Below are 15,212 nucleotides of genomic sequence, written 5' to 3'. Positions count from 1 at the left end.
AATTGAAAACTATGTTGATTGATCAGTCTATTGTTGGCTATCTGGTATCAAAATCAAATTATAGGGTTGTAAGAGGAATGGAAGTGAGCCGACAGATAATCAAAACAAAAGGTTTCGCCTGCTGGAGGATCCTTTATATCAGAACGCTTGAGTAACAAGTAGCTATGAAAATTAGTGACCCATCAGCCTTGTAATTTGTGCATGTGACACACCAATTGGAGTGCAGTGTTTCAAAAATGACTGCTCCTTAGCCCCTTATGTACATTTTTCCTATATTATATAGCATAACAATAGGGAGCATTTGGATGCAGCTTTAAATAGAACGCAGTGCCTTAAAATAATACAAAATAATGTGGGGATTTGTGCTGGGTTGCAATATTTGACATTCCATGACCTAAAACATTCTCCAACAACACTGGTTTAGGGGTTTGCAGTTAATTTTGCGACCGAACTTAATTATCGGTGGGATAAAGTTCCAGGTGATGACAGTGCCTAGGAGTAAGGTCTGGAGGCAGAAATAGAGTCATAGAGTTATATAGCATGGAAACAGGCCCTTCAGCCCATCATGTCTATGCCGGCCATCAAGCACCTATCTATTCTAATCCTATTTTCCAGCACTTGGCCCATAGCCTTGTATGCTATGGCGTTTCAAGTGCACATCTAAATACTTCTTAAATGTTGTGAGTGTTCCTGCCTCTATCACCCCTTCAGGCAGTGTGTTTCAAATTCCAACCACCCACTGGGTGAAAAAATGTTTCCTCAAATCCCCTCTAAACCTTCTGCCCCTTACCTTAAATCTATGCCCCCTGGTTATTGATTCCTCCGCTAAGGGAAAAAGTTTCTTCCTATCAATGCCCCTCATAATTTTGTATACCTCAATCAGGTCCACCCTCAGCCTCCTCTGCTCTAAGGAAAACAACCCTAGCCTATCCAATCTCTCTTCATAGCTGAAATGCTCCAGCCCAGGCAACATCCTGGTGAATCTCCTCTACACTCTCTGCAGTGCAATTACATCCTTCCTATAGTGTGGTGTAAAGCTTAGTTGCTGCTATTTTGCATTAAATTTATTGATTTGTACAAAACTTTCGGAAGCAGTGTCACTTCTTTCTATCAACATAAAAATGTGTCCTTTTTACCTATTAACTTAAAATGCTCCAAATACATCAGGCGTTAAGACTCTGATATTGATGGAGTGGGTTTAGTAAGTGGGAAGGCAGGGGTGCAGAGTTTCAAATGGGAAAGCTGGAAGTCTGGGTTTCCCCACATGCTGTGGAATTTTGACACAGTGACTTTTTTTTAAAAAAGAGTCCCCACCTGGAAGTCAGCCTGATAAGAATTTAAATACCTAAGAAATAGGAGCAGGAGTAGGCTATTCAGTCCTACGAGCTTGCTCTACCATCCAATAAGATCATGGCTGATCAACTGCAACTTCACTTTCCTACCCTTTCCCCATATCCCTTGATCTTTTTAGTATCCAAAAATCTATTGCTCTCTGACTTGAATATTCTTAATGACTCAGCATCTACAGCCCTCTGGGATAGATAATTCCAAAGATTTACAATCATTTGAGTCAAAAAATTTCTCCTCATCTCTGTCACTGTGACCCCCTAGTTCTAGTCACCCCAACCAGGGGAAACATCCTCCCAGCATCTACCCTCTCAAGTCCCTCAAGAATTTTATATGTTTCAGTGAGATCACCTCTCATCAATACTTTACTCACTTTCCCTATCATCTTCTCCACCTGCCCCAACAAAGCTTTGATGTGCTTTCCAACGTTGTTTACGTGAGAAGTCAATTTGGCAATAATAGTTTCAAGTCTGGCAAAGAAGCAAGCATTGTGAAATTCTGTCTATTTTTTCATTAACCCTTTCCAATCTAGCAATTTAGTCAAAAGCAGACAGTTTACTGCAACTACTGGAACGTATGTTTTTTTTTAGAAAACTGGCAATGTAATTAGTACCTTTGTATAGAACAAATGCATCATAAGAGCATTCATTCAAGCAGAACATTTAAAGAAGTGACCATTAAATTTAGCAATACAGTATTCAAAGTATTACAAAAAGTAAGTTAGATTCTATAGATGTAGATTTGAAACCCTTTTACGATAGGGTGATGTTCATGCTAGGATAGCTCCAACTTTATATTACTTCTGCAGGTTTGTTAAAATTATATCTTTCCAGCAAAACACTCTCAGAACCAATCTTGATGAAAATTTAAAACAAATTTGCTTAAATTTGACAAAGCTATGTTCACATAGGTGTACTGTACATGATTAACAATTACTGCATAAGTAGAGTAACTTTCTAAAAATGTGAATGTATTTGCTTGAGAACCAATTTAAAAATACAAACCAAAAGGAACATAATCATCCCAATTATTGTAAATAGGGTGCTGAATTGGTAAAGCTATATACTGTTACCCAGTAAAAACAAGTTCCACTGGTTTCAGATACTATCTTGATTGTTGAATAAAATGGTGACATATCTATCAATAAACAGGAACTTGTAAGATAATATAATTATATATGCTGTTTGGCTAAGTATACAAACTTGGTAAAGAGCTTGCAACAAACAGTGCTCAGAACTTCAGGATTCTTGATTTGGTATTTGGAGTTTTAGCAAACGTTACATGGAACCTGTTAAAGGGATTGGCATGACTCCAGTTTAGAAACACAGAATGGTTATAGCACAGAAGGAGGCTATTCGGCCCATCAAGCCCATGCTGTCTCTCTGCAAGAGCAATTCATCGAGTTTCACTCCCTGGCCTTTCCCGGTAGCCCTGCTAATTTTCTCTCTTCAGATGCTTATCCAATTCCCTTTTGAAAGCCACAATTGAATCTGCCTCCACCACAGTTTCAGGCAGTGCATTCCAGATCCTAACCACTCACTGTGTTCAGAAGATTTTCCTCATGTCACCATGAGTTCTTTTGCCAATCCCCTTAAAATCAGTGTCCTGTGGTTCTCGACCCTTCTGCTAATGGGTCTATCATGATTTTGAACATCTCTATCAAATCTCCTCTCAACCTGCTCTTTAAGGATAACAACTCCAGTTTCTCCAAATATCCCATGTAACTGAAGTCCTTCATTCCTGGAACCATTCTCATAAATCTTTTCTGCACCCTTTCTAAAGTTTTCACATCCTTTCTAAAGTGTCATGCCCAGAGTTGGACACACTGGGTAGGATTTTACCACAGGCTTCGGGACCTCGACTTCAGGCTAAAATGGGGGTCCTGAGCCTGCACTCGCCAGCAGTGGGACCGGCTCAGCTATTTTCCCAAAGGAGGCCTCCTAATTGGCCACCTCTGGGCTCGCGGTCTGATTGAGAATGGTGGCTGGGATGTAGATGCTGCAGGCCCAATCAGAGGGTCAGCAGCGCTAGAGCCTCATCAGCCCTATCGGGAGAGGTGGGCACTGCTGACAGCTCAGGGTTTGAGATGGCACTTCAACATGGAGGCTCCCTTGGAAAGGTAAGTATTAAATTAAAGCCAAAGGGGCCAAGCAGGATGTCCCTCTGAGGTTATGTGGTGGTCTTCCTTGCCCACAGCCCCCTCTGGGCCCTGGAGCTTCCAGCTCCAATGGCCCCCAGGGTTGCCGCAGGGATGCCACCTCCATGAACCTGGTGGGGAGGCAAAATACCAGTGGCTTGGTAAAATTGCCCTTAATAGGGCCCTTAATTATTTCAATAGGTTGCCCACTGCTGTCCGTGTCAAGGACTCAAAGGTATGAGAATTTTAAATTGGAGCTCTTGGGGGATAAAAAGTCAATATAGATCAGCACTGAGAAGAACAATGAGTGTTTGGGACTTGGTGAGTGATTAGATATGGGGAGGAGTGTTTTGAATGAATTGACATTACAGAGTGTGCTGGCCAGGAGAACACAGGAATAGTTGAGACTGGAGATGACAAAGTCATGAATTTCAGCAGAAGATGGACTCGGGCAGGGATAAAGGAAGGTGCTATTACAGAGGTGAAGTAGGTGGTTTTTGTGATGCACGGGATATGGAGTTGGAAGCTCGGTTAGGGGAAAAAAAAACGAAAAAGTGACGTCACAGGAATGCTGTGACCTGATTGGCTGGTCGGGAATCTGTACCGAATTTGAAAATAAAACTGATAAAAATTGATTAAAACACTAATTAACTAATTAATAAGTAGAGTAACTAAACCAGAGGGAGGCAATTACTGTATTTAGTTAGCATTTAGTATTTATTGTAGAAATCTAGCACTAGGGACCACATAGTTAAGTGTATCATAATTTAGTAAGGATTTAATAAGTATTTATTTATTTTATACTAATTAGTGATAGAAATGACAGTTAGAGGGGTGAAGTGCTTCACCTGTGAGATGTGGGAAGTCCGTGTCGCTTCCAGCATTCCGGGTGACTACATCTGCAGGAAGTGTACCCAGTTGCAGCTCCTCACAGACTGCATGGATCGGTTGGAGCGGCAACTGGATGCACTTAGGAGCATGCAGGTGGCAGAAAGCGTCATAGACAGGAGTTTTAGAGAAGTGGTTACACCCAAGGTGCAGGCAGTTAGATGGGTGACCGCTAGAAGGGGCAGGCAGTCAGTGCAGGAATCCCCTGTGGCTATCCCCGTCTCTAACAAGTATACCGTTTTGGATACTGTTGGGGGGGATGGCCTATCAGGGGAAAACAGCAGCAGCCAGAGCAGTGGCACCATGGCTGGCACTGTTGTTCAGCAGGGAGGGACAAAGCGCAGAAGAGCAATAGTTATAGGGGACTCTATAGTCAGGGGCACAGATAAGCGGTTCTAAGAGACTCCAGGATCGTATGTTGCCTCCCTGGTGCCAGGGTCAAGGATGTCTCTGAACGGACAGGGGGCATTCTGAAGGGGGAGGGTGAACAGCCAGAGGGAGGTTGTGGTACACATCGGTACCAACGACATAGGCAGGAAGAGTGATGAGGTCCTGCAGAGGGAGTTTAGGAAGTTAGGTAGTAAGCTAAAAAACAGGACCTCTAGGGTTGTAATCTCTGGATTACTCCCTGTGCCACATGCCAGTGAGGTTAGAAATAGGAAGATAGTGTAGCTAAACACGTGGCTGAGCAGCTGGTGCAGAGGGGAGGGTTTCAGATATCTGGACCATTGGGCTCTCTTCAGGGACAGATGGGACCTGTACAAGAAGGACGGGTTGCATCTAAACTGGAGGGGCACTAATATCCTGGCTGCAAGGTTTGCTAGCGTCACTCGGGAGGATTTAAACTAGTGTGGCAGGGGGGTGGGAATCAGAGCAGTAGGACAGCTAGTGAAATAAATGAGGAGGACATAGTAAATAAGGCCAGTAGGACTAAGAGGAAGAACAGGCAGGGAGATGTTGCTGAGCACAACGGGACTGGTGGTCTGAAGTGCATTTGTTTCAATGCTAGAAGTATAACAGGTAAGGCAGATGAACTTAGAGCTTGGATTAGTACTTGGAAATATGATGCTGTTGCTATTACAGAGACTTGGTTGAGGGAAGGGCAGGATTGGCAGCTAAATGTTCCAGGCTTTAGAAGCTTCAGGCGGGATAAAGGGTGATGTAAAAGGGGTGGGGGAGTTGCATTACTGGTTAAGGAGAATATCACAGCTGTACTGCGGGAGGACACCTCAGAGGGGTCATGCAGCGAGGCAATATGGGTGGAGCTCAGGAATAGGAAGGGTGCAGTCACGATGTTGGGGGTTTACTACAGGCCTCCCAACAGCCAGCGGGAGGTAGAGGAGCAGATATGCAGACAGATTTTGGAAAGATGTAAAGGTAACAGGGTTGTGGTGGTGGGTGATTTTAACTTCCCCGATATTGACTGGGACTCACTTAGTGCTAGGGGCTTGGATGGGGCAGAATTTGTGAGGAGCGTCCAGGAGGGCTTCTTGAAACAGTATGTCGATAGTCCAACTAGGGATGGGGCCATTCTGGACCTGGTATTGGGGAATAAGCCCGGCCAGGTGGTCAAAGTTTCAGTGGGGGAGCATTTCGGGAGCACTGACCATAATTCCATAAGTTTTAAGGTACTTGTGGATAAGGATAAGAGTAGTCCTTGGGTGAAGGTGCTAAATTGGGGGAAGGCTAATTATAACAATATTAGGCAGGAACTGAAGAATTTAGATTGGGGGCGGCTGTTTGAGGGTAAATCAACATCTGACATGTGGGAGTCTTTCAAACGTCAGCTGATTAGAATCCAGGACCAGCATGTTCCTGTGAGGAAGACAGACAAGTTTGGCAAGTTTCGGGAAGCTTGGATAACACGGGATATTGTGAGCCTAGTCAAAAAGAAAAAGGATGCATTTGTAAGGGCTGGAAGGCTAGGAACAGACGAAGCACTTGAGGAATATAAAGACAGTAGGAAGGAACTTAAGCAAGGAGTTAGGAGGGCTAAAAGGGGTCATGAAAAGTCATTGGCAAACAGGATTAAGGAAAATCCCAAGGTTTTTATACATATATAAAGAGCAAGAGGGTAACCAGGGAAAAGGTTGGCCCACTCAAGGACAGAGATGGGAATCTATGTGTGGAGCCAGAGGAAATAGGCGAGGTGCTAAATGAGTACTTTGCATCAGTATTCACCAAAGAGAAGGACTTGGTGGATGATGAGCCTAGGGAAGGGAGTGCAGATAGTCGCAGTCATCTCATTATCAAAAAGGAGGAGGTGTTGGGTGTCTTGCAAAGCATTAAGGTAGATAAGTCCCCAGGGCCTGATGGGATCTACCCTAGAATACTGAGGGAGGCAAGGGAAGAAATTGCTGGGGCCTTGACAGAAATCTTTGCATCCTCATTGGCTACAGGTGAGGTCCCAGAGGACTGGAGAATAGCCAATGTTGTTCCTTTGTTTAAGAAGGGTGGTAAGGATAATCCAGGAAATTATAGGCCGGTGAGCCTTACATCAGTGGTAGGGAAACTATTAGAGCGGATTATTCGGGACAGGATTTACTCCCATTTGGAAACAAACAAACTTATTAGCGAGAGACAGCATGGTTTTGTGAAGGGGAGGTCGTGTCTTACTAATTTGATTGAGTTTTTTGAGGAAGTGACGAAGATGATTGATGAAGGAAGGGCAGTGGATGTTATCTACATGGACTTTAGTAAAGCCTTTGACAAGGTCCCGCATGGCAGACTGGTACAAAAGGTGAAGTCACACGGGATCAGAGGTGAGCTGGCAAGATGGATACAGAACTGGCTCGGTCATAGAAGACAGAGGGTATCAGTGGATGGGAGTTTTTCTGAATGGGGGAATGTGACTAGTGGTGATCCGCAGGGATCAGTGCTGGGACCTTTGCTGTTTGTAGTATATATAAATGATTTGGAGGAAAATGTAGCTGGTCTGATTAGTAAGTTTGCGGATGACACAAAGGTTGGTGGAGTTGCGGATAGTGATGAGGACTGTCAGAGGATACAGCAGGATATAGATCGGTTGGAGACTTGGGCGGAGAAATGGCAGATGGAGTTTAATCCGGACAAATGTGAGGTAATGCATTTTGGAAGGTCTAATGCAGGTGGGAGGTATACAGTAAATGGCAGAACCCTTAGGAGTATTAACAGGCAGAGAGATATGGGCGTACAGGTCCACAGGTCACTGAAAGTGGCAACGCAGGTGGATAAGGAAGTCAAGAAGGCATACGGCATGCTTGCCTTCATCGGTCGGGGCATAGCGTATAAAAATTGGCAAGTCATGTTGCAGCTGTACAGAACCTTAGTTAGGCCACACTGAGAATATTGCGTGCAATTCTGGTCGCCACAGTACCAGAAGGACGTGGAGGCTTCGGAGAGGGTACAGAGGAGGTTTACCAGGATGTTGCCTGGTCTGGAGGGCATTAGCTATGAGGAGAGGTTGGAAAAACTCGGATTGTTTTCATTGGAACGACGGAGGTGGAGGGGGTGACATGATAGAGGTTTACAAAGTTATGAGCGGCATGGACAGAGTGGATAGTCAGAAGCTTTTTCCCAGGGTGGAAGAGTCAGTTACTCGCGGACATAGGTTTAAGGTGCGAGGGGCAAAGTTTAGAGGGGATGTGCGAGGCAAGTTTTTTACACAGAGGGTGGTGAGTGCCTGGAACGTGCTGCCTGGGGAGGTGGTGGAAGCAGATACGATAGCGACGTTTAAGAGACATCTTGACAAATACATAAATAGCAAGGGAATAGAGTGATATGGGCCCCTGAAGTGCAGAAGGTGTTATTTTAGGCAGGCATCAAGATCGGCGCAGGCTTGGAGGGCCGAATGGCCTGTTCTTGTGCTGTACTGTTCTTTGTTTGTTCTTTGTTCCATACAACTGAATAGTATGTTGAGATTGCGAAAAGTCTGGTTCAACCTTTTGCATTATGTCAACAGTCACTCTTCCACTCTCCTATATCAGTTCACAGTCTTCTCCTCTCCAACCTAGTTAAACTGGTCCTTTTCTTCCACTCTCTCCTAGTTCAGGCTAGCATTTATTTCTTGACCCCAAAACCTCCAGTTCACGTGGGCACAAACTCTCTCTTCCTTCCCCTCCCACTCCAAAGCACTGGGCTGAATTTTATGAGGTCTCTGGTGTCGGGGGTCATGGCGGGGGGGGTGGGGGGGGCCCGGAAAATTCTTCCGGGAGAGTCTCACCATGACCCCTAATGTCGAGAAGCACCCACCGCATTTTACCAGTGGCAGCGAGGTCTCAGTACGGCTGCCCCGCTGCTTGGTGGCGGGGTCTTCATTTACATATTAATATGAATGGAAATAAATTTAAATCATCTTAAATTGTCCCGGTGGCTGTCCCACACCAATCTTACGGCCGCCGGCCAGAGGTCCTACACCTTTGGAACTCCATTCGGAGTTCCAAGGTGTGACACTCGTGGGGAGGGGGGAGGAGTGAAAATTTCAGGGTGGAGAGGGGAGAACTATTGTAATTGGTTGTAGGGATAGTGGGAAGGGGTTGAAAATCAAAGGTGCTGAAGGTGGTGGTGGGGGGGGCGGGGGGCGGTGTGTGAAAGGTCCACATATTCAAAAAGTGGTTTTCAGGGGCGTTAGGTCATTTTATTTATGGTGAACTCAGTGGGGGTGTGTGAAAGGGGATTCAAAGTTTAAATAAAATGTTATGTTCAATTTTCGTCCAGCGGGACTTTGGAAAATTTAAATTAAACTGCAGGGCTTGGAGCCCTTTAAAAATGGCACAGTTGCCTGCGCGGTAGCGGCATACACCGTTGCTGGGGATGGAACAGCCGCCCCCTCTACATCATGACGGGTGGCCGATCCGTCCCCTCCATTTAAATGACCCCCATGCAAAATATCACGGGGGCTCAGCAACAGCGCATCCACGCCTGAAGGCCGCTGCGATTTGCGGCGTGCTAATAAAAGTCAGCCCACTGTGTCCCCAAAAGCACTACTCACAGCTTCTGCCCTCATCCCTCTTCATTAATGTCAATTTCCCTTCCCCTTTCCCTACCATCCACTTCCCCACACCTTGACCCGCTCTTATCTGATTCTGGTGGCGAACGCAGATGAACATCCTTTGTGTGCTACTGAGATTATTTTAGTGGAGAGATTAATTTATTTAAAATAAAGGAATGCCATATGAATGTGTTAAGAGTATTCATCTACAAATACCACCAACAGTCATTTATAGGCTATTACTGGTCAACAATTGCTATAGTTAAAATCATTGTACACAGAACAGTGCTTTCAGCCCCTGCATTACTTAATAAATCAGAAACAATAAACTGTGATTCAAAATCTAAATACTACAGAAGTAGATGACAAAGCTTTTAGACTGCAAAAATTTCCATCATAGAATTATAGAATGATGAAAGCACTGTCCAAGTAGTCCCATTCTCCTTTCCCCATAGCCGTCCAAATGTTTCCCCCTTCAAGTATTTATCCAATTCCCTTTTGAAAGTTATTTTTGAATGTTCTTCCTCCACCTTTTCAGGCAGTGCATTCCAGATCATAACAACTCACTGATTTAAAAAGGTTTTCCTCATGTCACTTATGGTTCATTTGCTGATTACCTTATACGTGTGTCATCTGGTTCCCAACTCCTTTGTCACTGGAAACAGTTTCTCCTTATTTACTCTATCAAAACCCTTCATGATTTTGAACATCTCTATTGAATTTTCCCTTAACTTTCTCAGCTCTAAGGAGAACAATCCCAGCTTTTCCAGTCTCTCCACATAAGTCCCACATCCCTGGTACCATTCCAGTAAACCTTCTTCGCATCCTCTCTCAGGTCTTAACATCCTTTCTAAAGTGTGGTGCCAAGAACTGGACACAGTACTCCAGTTGAGACCTCATCAGTGATATATAAAGGTTTAGCATAACTTCCTTGCTTTTGTTCTCGATGCTATTGCTTATAAAGCCAAGGATGCTGTATGCTTTTTAGAGTTTTCTCAACTCGTCCTACTGTCTTCAAACATTTGTGTATGTACACCTGTATCTCTTCCTACACCCCCTTTAAAATTCTACCATTTAGTTTACATTACCTTTCCTCATTCTAGAAAAATGCATCACTTTTAACTTCTTTACATTAAATTTTATCTGTCATGTCTCTCACCTTTAATCTACAATTTTTCTTTCTGCCTAAGCCATTCCTATTCCTCTTTATTTTATTGTTACTATTATGGCCATTTCTCCTCAGGTGGTTTTTGCTTTTGTTCCTTCAAGGCTTCAAATATGCCTTTCCAAATATCCTTTTTCATCTCTATATCTCCAATCTTCATCGCTTGTCATAACATCTGCTCTTAACTCACTCAAGGATCTCAAAGTAGAGTAAATCTTAACCTTCCTCAATCTCCTCTTCCTTCTACAATCCACAGGCTTTTAACATCCACATTTACTTTGCCTAGCCAGTGTTTAAATTCACCTCATCCTATCTGCTGCTGCTTTCAACCTTGGTGGTGTTCTGCTATAAAATCTTTGGTTTCTCAATGAAAAATGAAAACATCAAACTGTTCAAATTATGAAAACAATGCAACAAACAAATTATAGTCTTACTGCAAATTGCATGAAAAATGAATACCTATTGTCATTATCTGTTTCTTATTTTACATAGACTTCAACAATGATAACTTCATTTGCCAATCAGACCTTGAGGTGATGCTCGGTAAGCTTACAGGTGATGAATTGTCAGATGAAGAGCTTCAACTAGTGTGCAACAAAATCATGGAGGAAGGAGACTTAGATGGTGATGGCAAGCTTTCTTTAGCTGACTTTGAGTACATGATCATTCGTGCCCCAGATTTTATGAGGTAATTTTAAGGCAGCATATAACAGCTCTCTTTTGCATTATAATTTTTATTTTGCACATTTTGTGAAGATACTAAATTATGCAGAAAGTAGTTCCATAGCATGCGGTGCTGGTGGCCGTCTAGTCATTCAAGAGACCAGTCTTCATGTCTGAGTCCTTCTAGAGAGCATTAGCAGTCCAGATGACACCATGAGTAATTCAGTCATACTGTGAGGTAAGTTCACAGATTTGATACCTGGTCAATGCTGAGGTAACTGATTTCAGCAGGAGGTTCAATTGGGTGCTACAATTGCAAGGGAAAAATCAGTCTTAAATCTCTATCCAGTGACACTGGCAGAAAGTGCGCTTTCAAGGAGGAACTTCTTCATTCAGAGGATGGTGAACCTTTGGAACTTTCTACCCCAGAGGGTGGTGGAAGCTCAGTCACTAAGTTCAAGGGCAGAGATCAATAGATTTCTAGTTACTAATGACATCAAGGGATATGGAAATAATGCAGGAATATGGTGTTGAGGTAGACAATCAGCCATGATCTGGAATGGTGGAGCAGGTTCGAAGGGCTGAATGGCCTACTCCTCCTCCTATGTTCCTAGGTCATCGCAGACCTCTGCAACCTCTTGGAAGAAGACCTCTGCCCAAGAGGAGTAGGTGGCCACCCATTGCCCTGGCTGTCCAGGTGACCACAGGCCTGAATGTTTTCACACCTGGGTCCATACAGGGATCAACTGGTGATATATGTAGGATCTCGCGGTCTGCAGCTTATAACAGAACCAGGCAGGTCACCGATATCTTTTTTGAGAGGGCTTCCAACTGTAATAACTTTAAGAAGGATGAGGTCAGTAAAACCCAGATGGCTGTCAGTTTTGCTGACCTCACAGGATTTTCACAGGTCCAGGAGGTCATAGGGCACCCATGTAACAATGAAGTGCTGTCAGAAGAGCCAGGTGTATTTATTAATAGACTCCCTTAATGTGCAGCTGTTATGTGACCAACACAAGAGAATAATGCAAGTGTGTACCAAGTATCCAGGGAGCTGCCATGACTCATTCATCCTCTAGCAGTCTCAGGTTCTGCAGCTCTTCTCTCCACAGACCGCATCAGTGGTTGGTTTCTAGGGGACAGAAGGCACCCACTCAAGGCCTGGCTGATGACCCCAGTGAGGAACTCCACCACAGTGGCACAGGAGTGGTACAACAAGTGCTATTTTACCACCAGTGTGACAATAGAGCAAGTCGTTGACTTGCTGAAAATGATGTTCTGCTGCCTTGACTGATCTGGAGGCACCCTCAGTATTCCGCAGCAACGGTGTCCAGGACTGCAGCGCTGTGCTGTACCCTGCACAACATGGCACTGCAGAGAGGACTGGAGCTGTTGCCAGAGAAGGAGCATCCTGTTTTGCCATTGATACCAGCAGCCGCAGACCTGCCTGCAAGAAAAGCCCGCGATCACCCCTACCAGACATGCTTCACTTGAGAAGTGTGCTTGGAGCATTGAAAGCTTCTCATTATGATCTCTGTGCAAACAACCACCCCACGCCTCTCCTACCAGCAGCAAACCTGCTCCCTACAGACACCCAGTCACCCATCACATTCACAGCCTTACCTCCTCATTAAGGTGGCTCATGTCATTCACCAGAATGAAACTGACCAGGATCAATATGGGATCTAACAAGCAGAGGCCATGACAATGAATAGTTTACATGAAACTCATTCATTCTTTCAAATAAAGAGCAGCAATGGAACAGTAACAATGAAATAAGCACCCAAGTGATTCCCTTTGTTTTTTTGGGCAACTAAGAGCTTTTCCTCCTTCACTTTCTGTTATTTCTTCATGGTGCTACCCCTGTAGCTTCAGCAGAGCCAGAGTCAGGCTGCTCATTCCCTTGCTCTGATAGATGAGATGACCGTGGTGATGTCCTCTGGGTTTTGCAGTCTGTGAGGGCCCCACCAATGACAGCCCCTCCTGCACCTGTACAGGGACAGGCTCGGTCACCATGGGCAGGAGGCAGCTTCTGCGGGTCTGTCAGATGGGGGAGGATAGGGGCGTGAAGTAGGGGCACTTTGAGAAGAGCCCCCACTGCCTTCTTCCCTGATAACCAAGAGCAGGAGACCACTTGGCTGCGTGTGATGTAGCAGTCAGCCTTCAAGGTGATGCTTTGATCGATGCCTTGTAAACTGGCAGCCATAGTGTGCAAGCCATTGGTGGGGGCCAGCATCCACTCGGTGATCTGCTGCGTCTGCCTCTCCATGAGGTTGGCCACTCCTTCAATGGACGTGGTCATCAGCGCAAATCCTTGAGACATCATAGTACTCATGCTAGAGATGGACTCCTCCATTTTCTGTGCAATGCCTCTGGAAATTCTGACAGAAGCACACACATTTCCCATTGCTGCTGCACAAGAACCTGTGTAGTGTGTGACCCTAGAGGCTCAGCATGCGTGTACAGCTGAACAAAGCTTGGAGTGTGCTGTTCCTTCCAATGGGGTCTCTTCATTGCTGTCCCTGTCTCCAGCACCTGCTCCTGCTATCATTTGATATGCTCCTCAACATGTGCCACCCTATCTAACTGAGAAGCTGGACCCACCGAGGGGTGTGTATCTGCATTGGTGGAGGGTGCACAGGAGTCATGTGACAGTGTATCTTCAGAGTGCTGGTCCTCCTCTGAGGACTCCTTGGCCTCCTCCCTCAACCTCTCTACCAGCACCAATAATGCACGTGTTGGAGATGAAATACATGAGTTAGTGCTGAACTTAGGCGAAATAGGGTTCCAAGCTAGCGTAGTGCAGATCATGATATTAATGTATTGTTGACAGTTAAGAGCCAAGTGGCTGTGTGATATCCAATGCTGTCACTAGGTCTCTGGATCACCCCCATCTCTCCATCAGCATCGGCCTGCGCTGGTGCCACCCTATTGATCTCCAGTGTGTCCTCCTCCATTGTGGTCAGGATGGCCATGGCTGTAGCTCCATCCCCCGATTCTCTGTCTCTCCCTGGAGTTATGGGCTCTCTTCTCCTGCAGTGTGAAAAGGCAGAGAGTTTGGGATGTGAGGAATTAACAAGGTGATTGCTGAGGATGGAAGGTAATCATTGAGGACAGTGAGGAATGGGAGCGAAAGGGCAATAGGTTGCAAGTGTTAGAATGTTAGAAGCTATTATTAAAGATGTTATAGCAGGGCGTTTAGAAAAATTTAAGGTAATCAGGCAGTCAATATGGTTTTGTGAAAGGGAAATCATGTGTAACCAATTTATTGGAGTTCTTTGAGGGAGTTACATGTGCTGTGGATAAAGGGGAACCGGCGGATGTACTGTACTTAGATTTCCAGAAGGCATTTGATAAGGTGCCACATCAAAGGTTATTGCAAAAATTAGAGCTCATGGTGTCGGGATTAACATATTGGCATGGATAGAATATTGGTTAGCTAACAGGAAATAGAGAGTAGACATAAATGGGTCATTTTCTGGTTGGCAAGATGTAATGAGTGGTGTGCCACAGGGATCTGTGCTGGGGCCTCAACTTTTTACAATTTATATAAATGAATTAGATGAAGGGACCGAAGATATAGTTGCTAAATTTGCTGATGACAAAGATAGGCAGGAATGTAACTTGTGAAGAGGACATAAGGGGGCTACAACTGGATATAGATAGGTTAAGTGAGTGAGCAAAGACCTGGCAAATGGAGTATAATGTATGAAAGTGTGAAATTGTCCACTTTGGCAGGAAGCATAAAAAAGAATCACATAATCTAAATGGTGAGAGGATACAGAGGCATCCGTGTGTCCTCGTGCATGAATCGCAAAAAGTTACAATGCAGGTACAGCACGTAATTAGGAAAGCCAATAGAATGTTATCGTTTATCGCGAGGGGAATTGAATATAAAAGTAGAGAGGTTATGTTTCAGTTATACAGGGCATTGGTGAGACCACATCTGGAGTACTGTGTACAGAACTGGTATTTTTATTTAAGAAAGGATGGAAATGTTTTGAAGGCAGTACAGAGAAGGTTTACTAGACTAATACCTAGAA

General features: G+C 44.6%; 2 protein-coding genes across 2 annotated transcripts in view; one reads left to right on the top strand and one right to left on the bottom strand.

Annotated features, from left to right (window-relative positions):
- The window catches only part of LOC137370107 (myosin-IIIb), a 250,764-nt gene that overhangs the window by 1,753 nt on the left and 233,799 nt on the right, over window positions 1-15,212 (bottom strand). The window lies entirely within an intron of this gene.
- The window catches only part of LOC137370115 (calcium and integrin-binding family member 2-like), a 48,027-nt gene that overhangs the window by 30,780 nt on the left and 2,035 nt on the right, over window positions 1-15,212 (top strand). The window contains exon 5 of the mRNA XM_068032296.1: window positions 10,999-11,194. Coding sequence (XP_067888397.1) covers window positions 10,999-11,194 — 196 coding nt within the window. The remainder of the gene's footprint in view (window positions 1-10,998; window positions 11,195-15,212) is intronic.

This window comes from Heterodontus francisci, chromosome 1 (assembly GCF_036365525.1).
Source record: "Heterodontus francisci isolate sHetFra1 chromosome 1, sHetFra1.hap1, whole genome shotgun sequence".
Taxonomy (NCBI): Eukaryota; Metazoa; Chordata; class Chondrichthyes; order Heterodontiformes; family Heterodontidae; genus Heterodontus; species Heterodontus francisci.
This window is presented reverse-complemented; position numbering and strand designations above follow the sequence as displayed.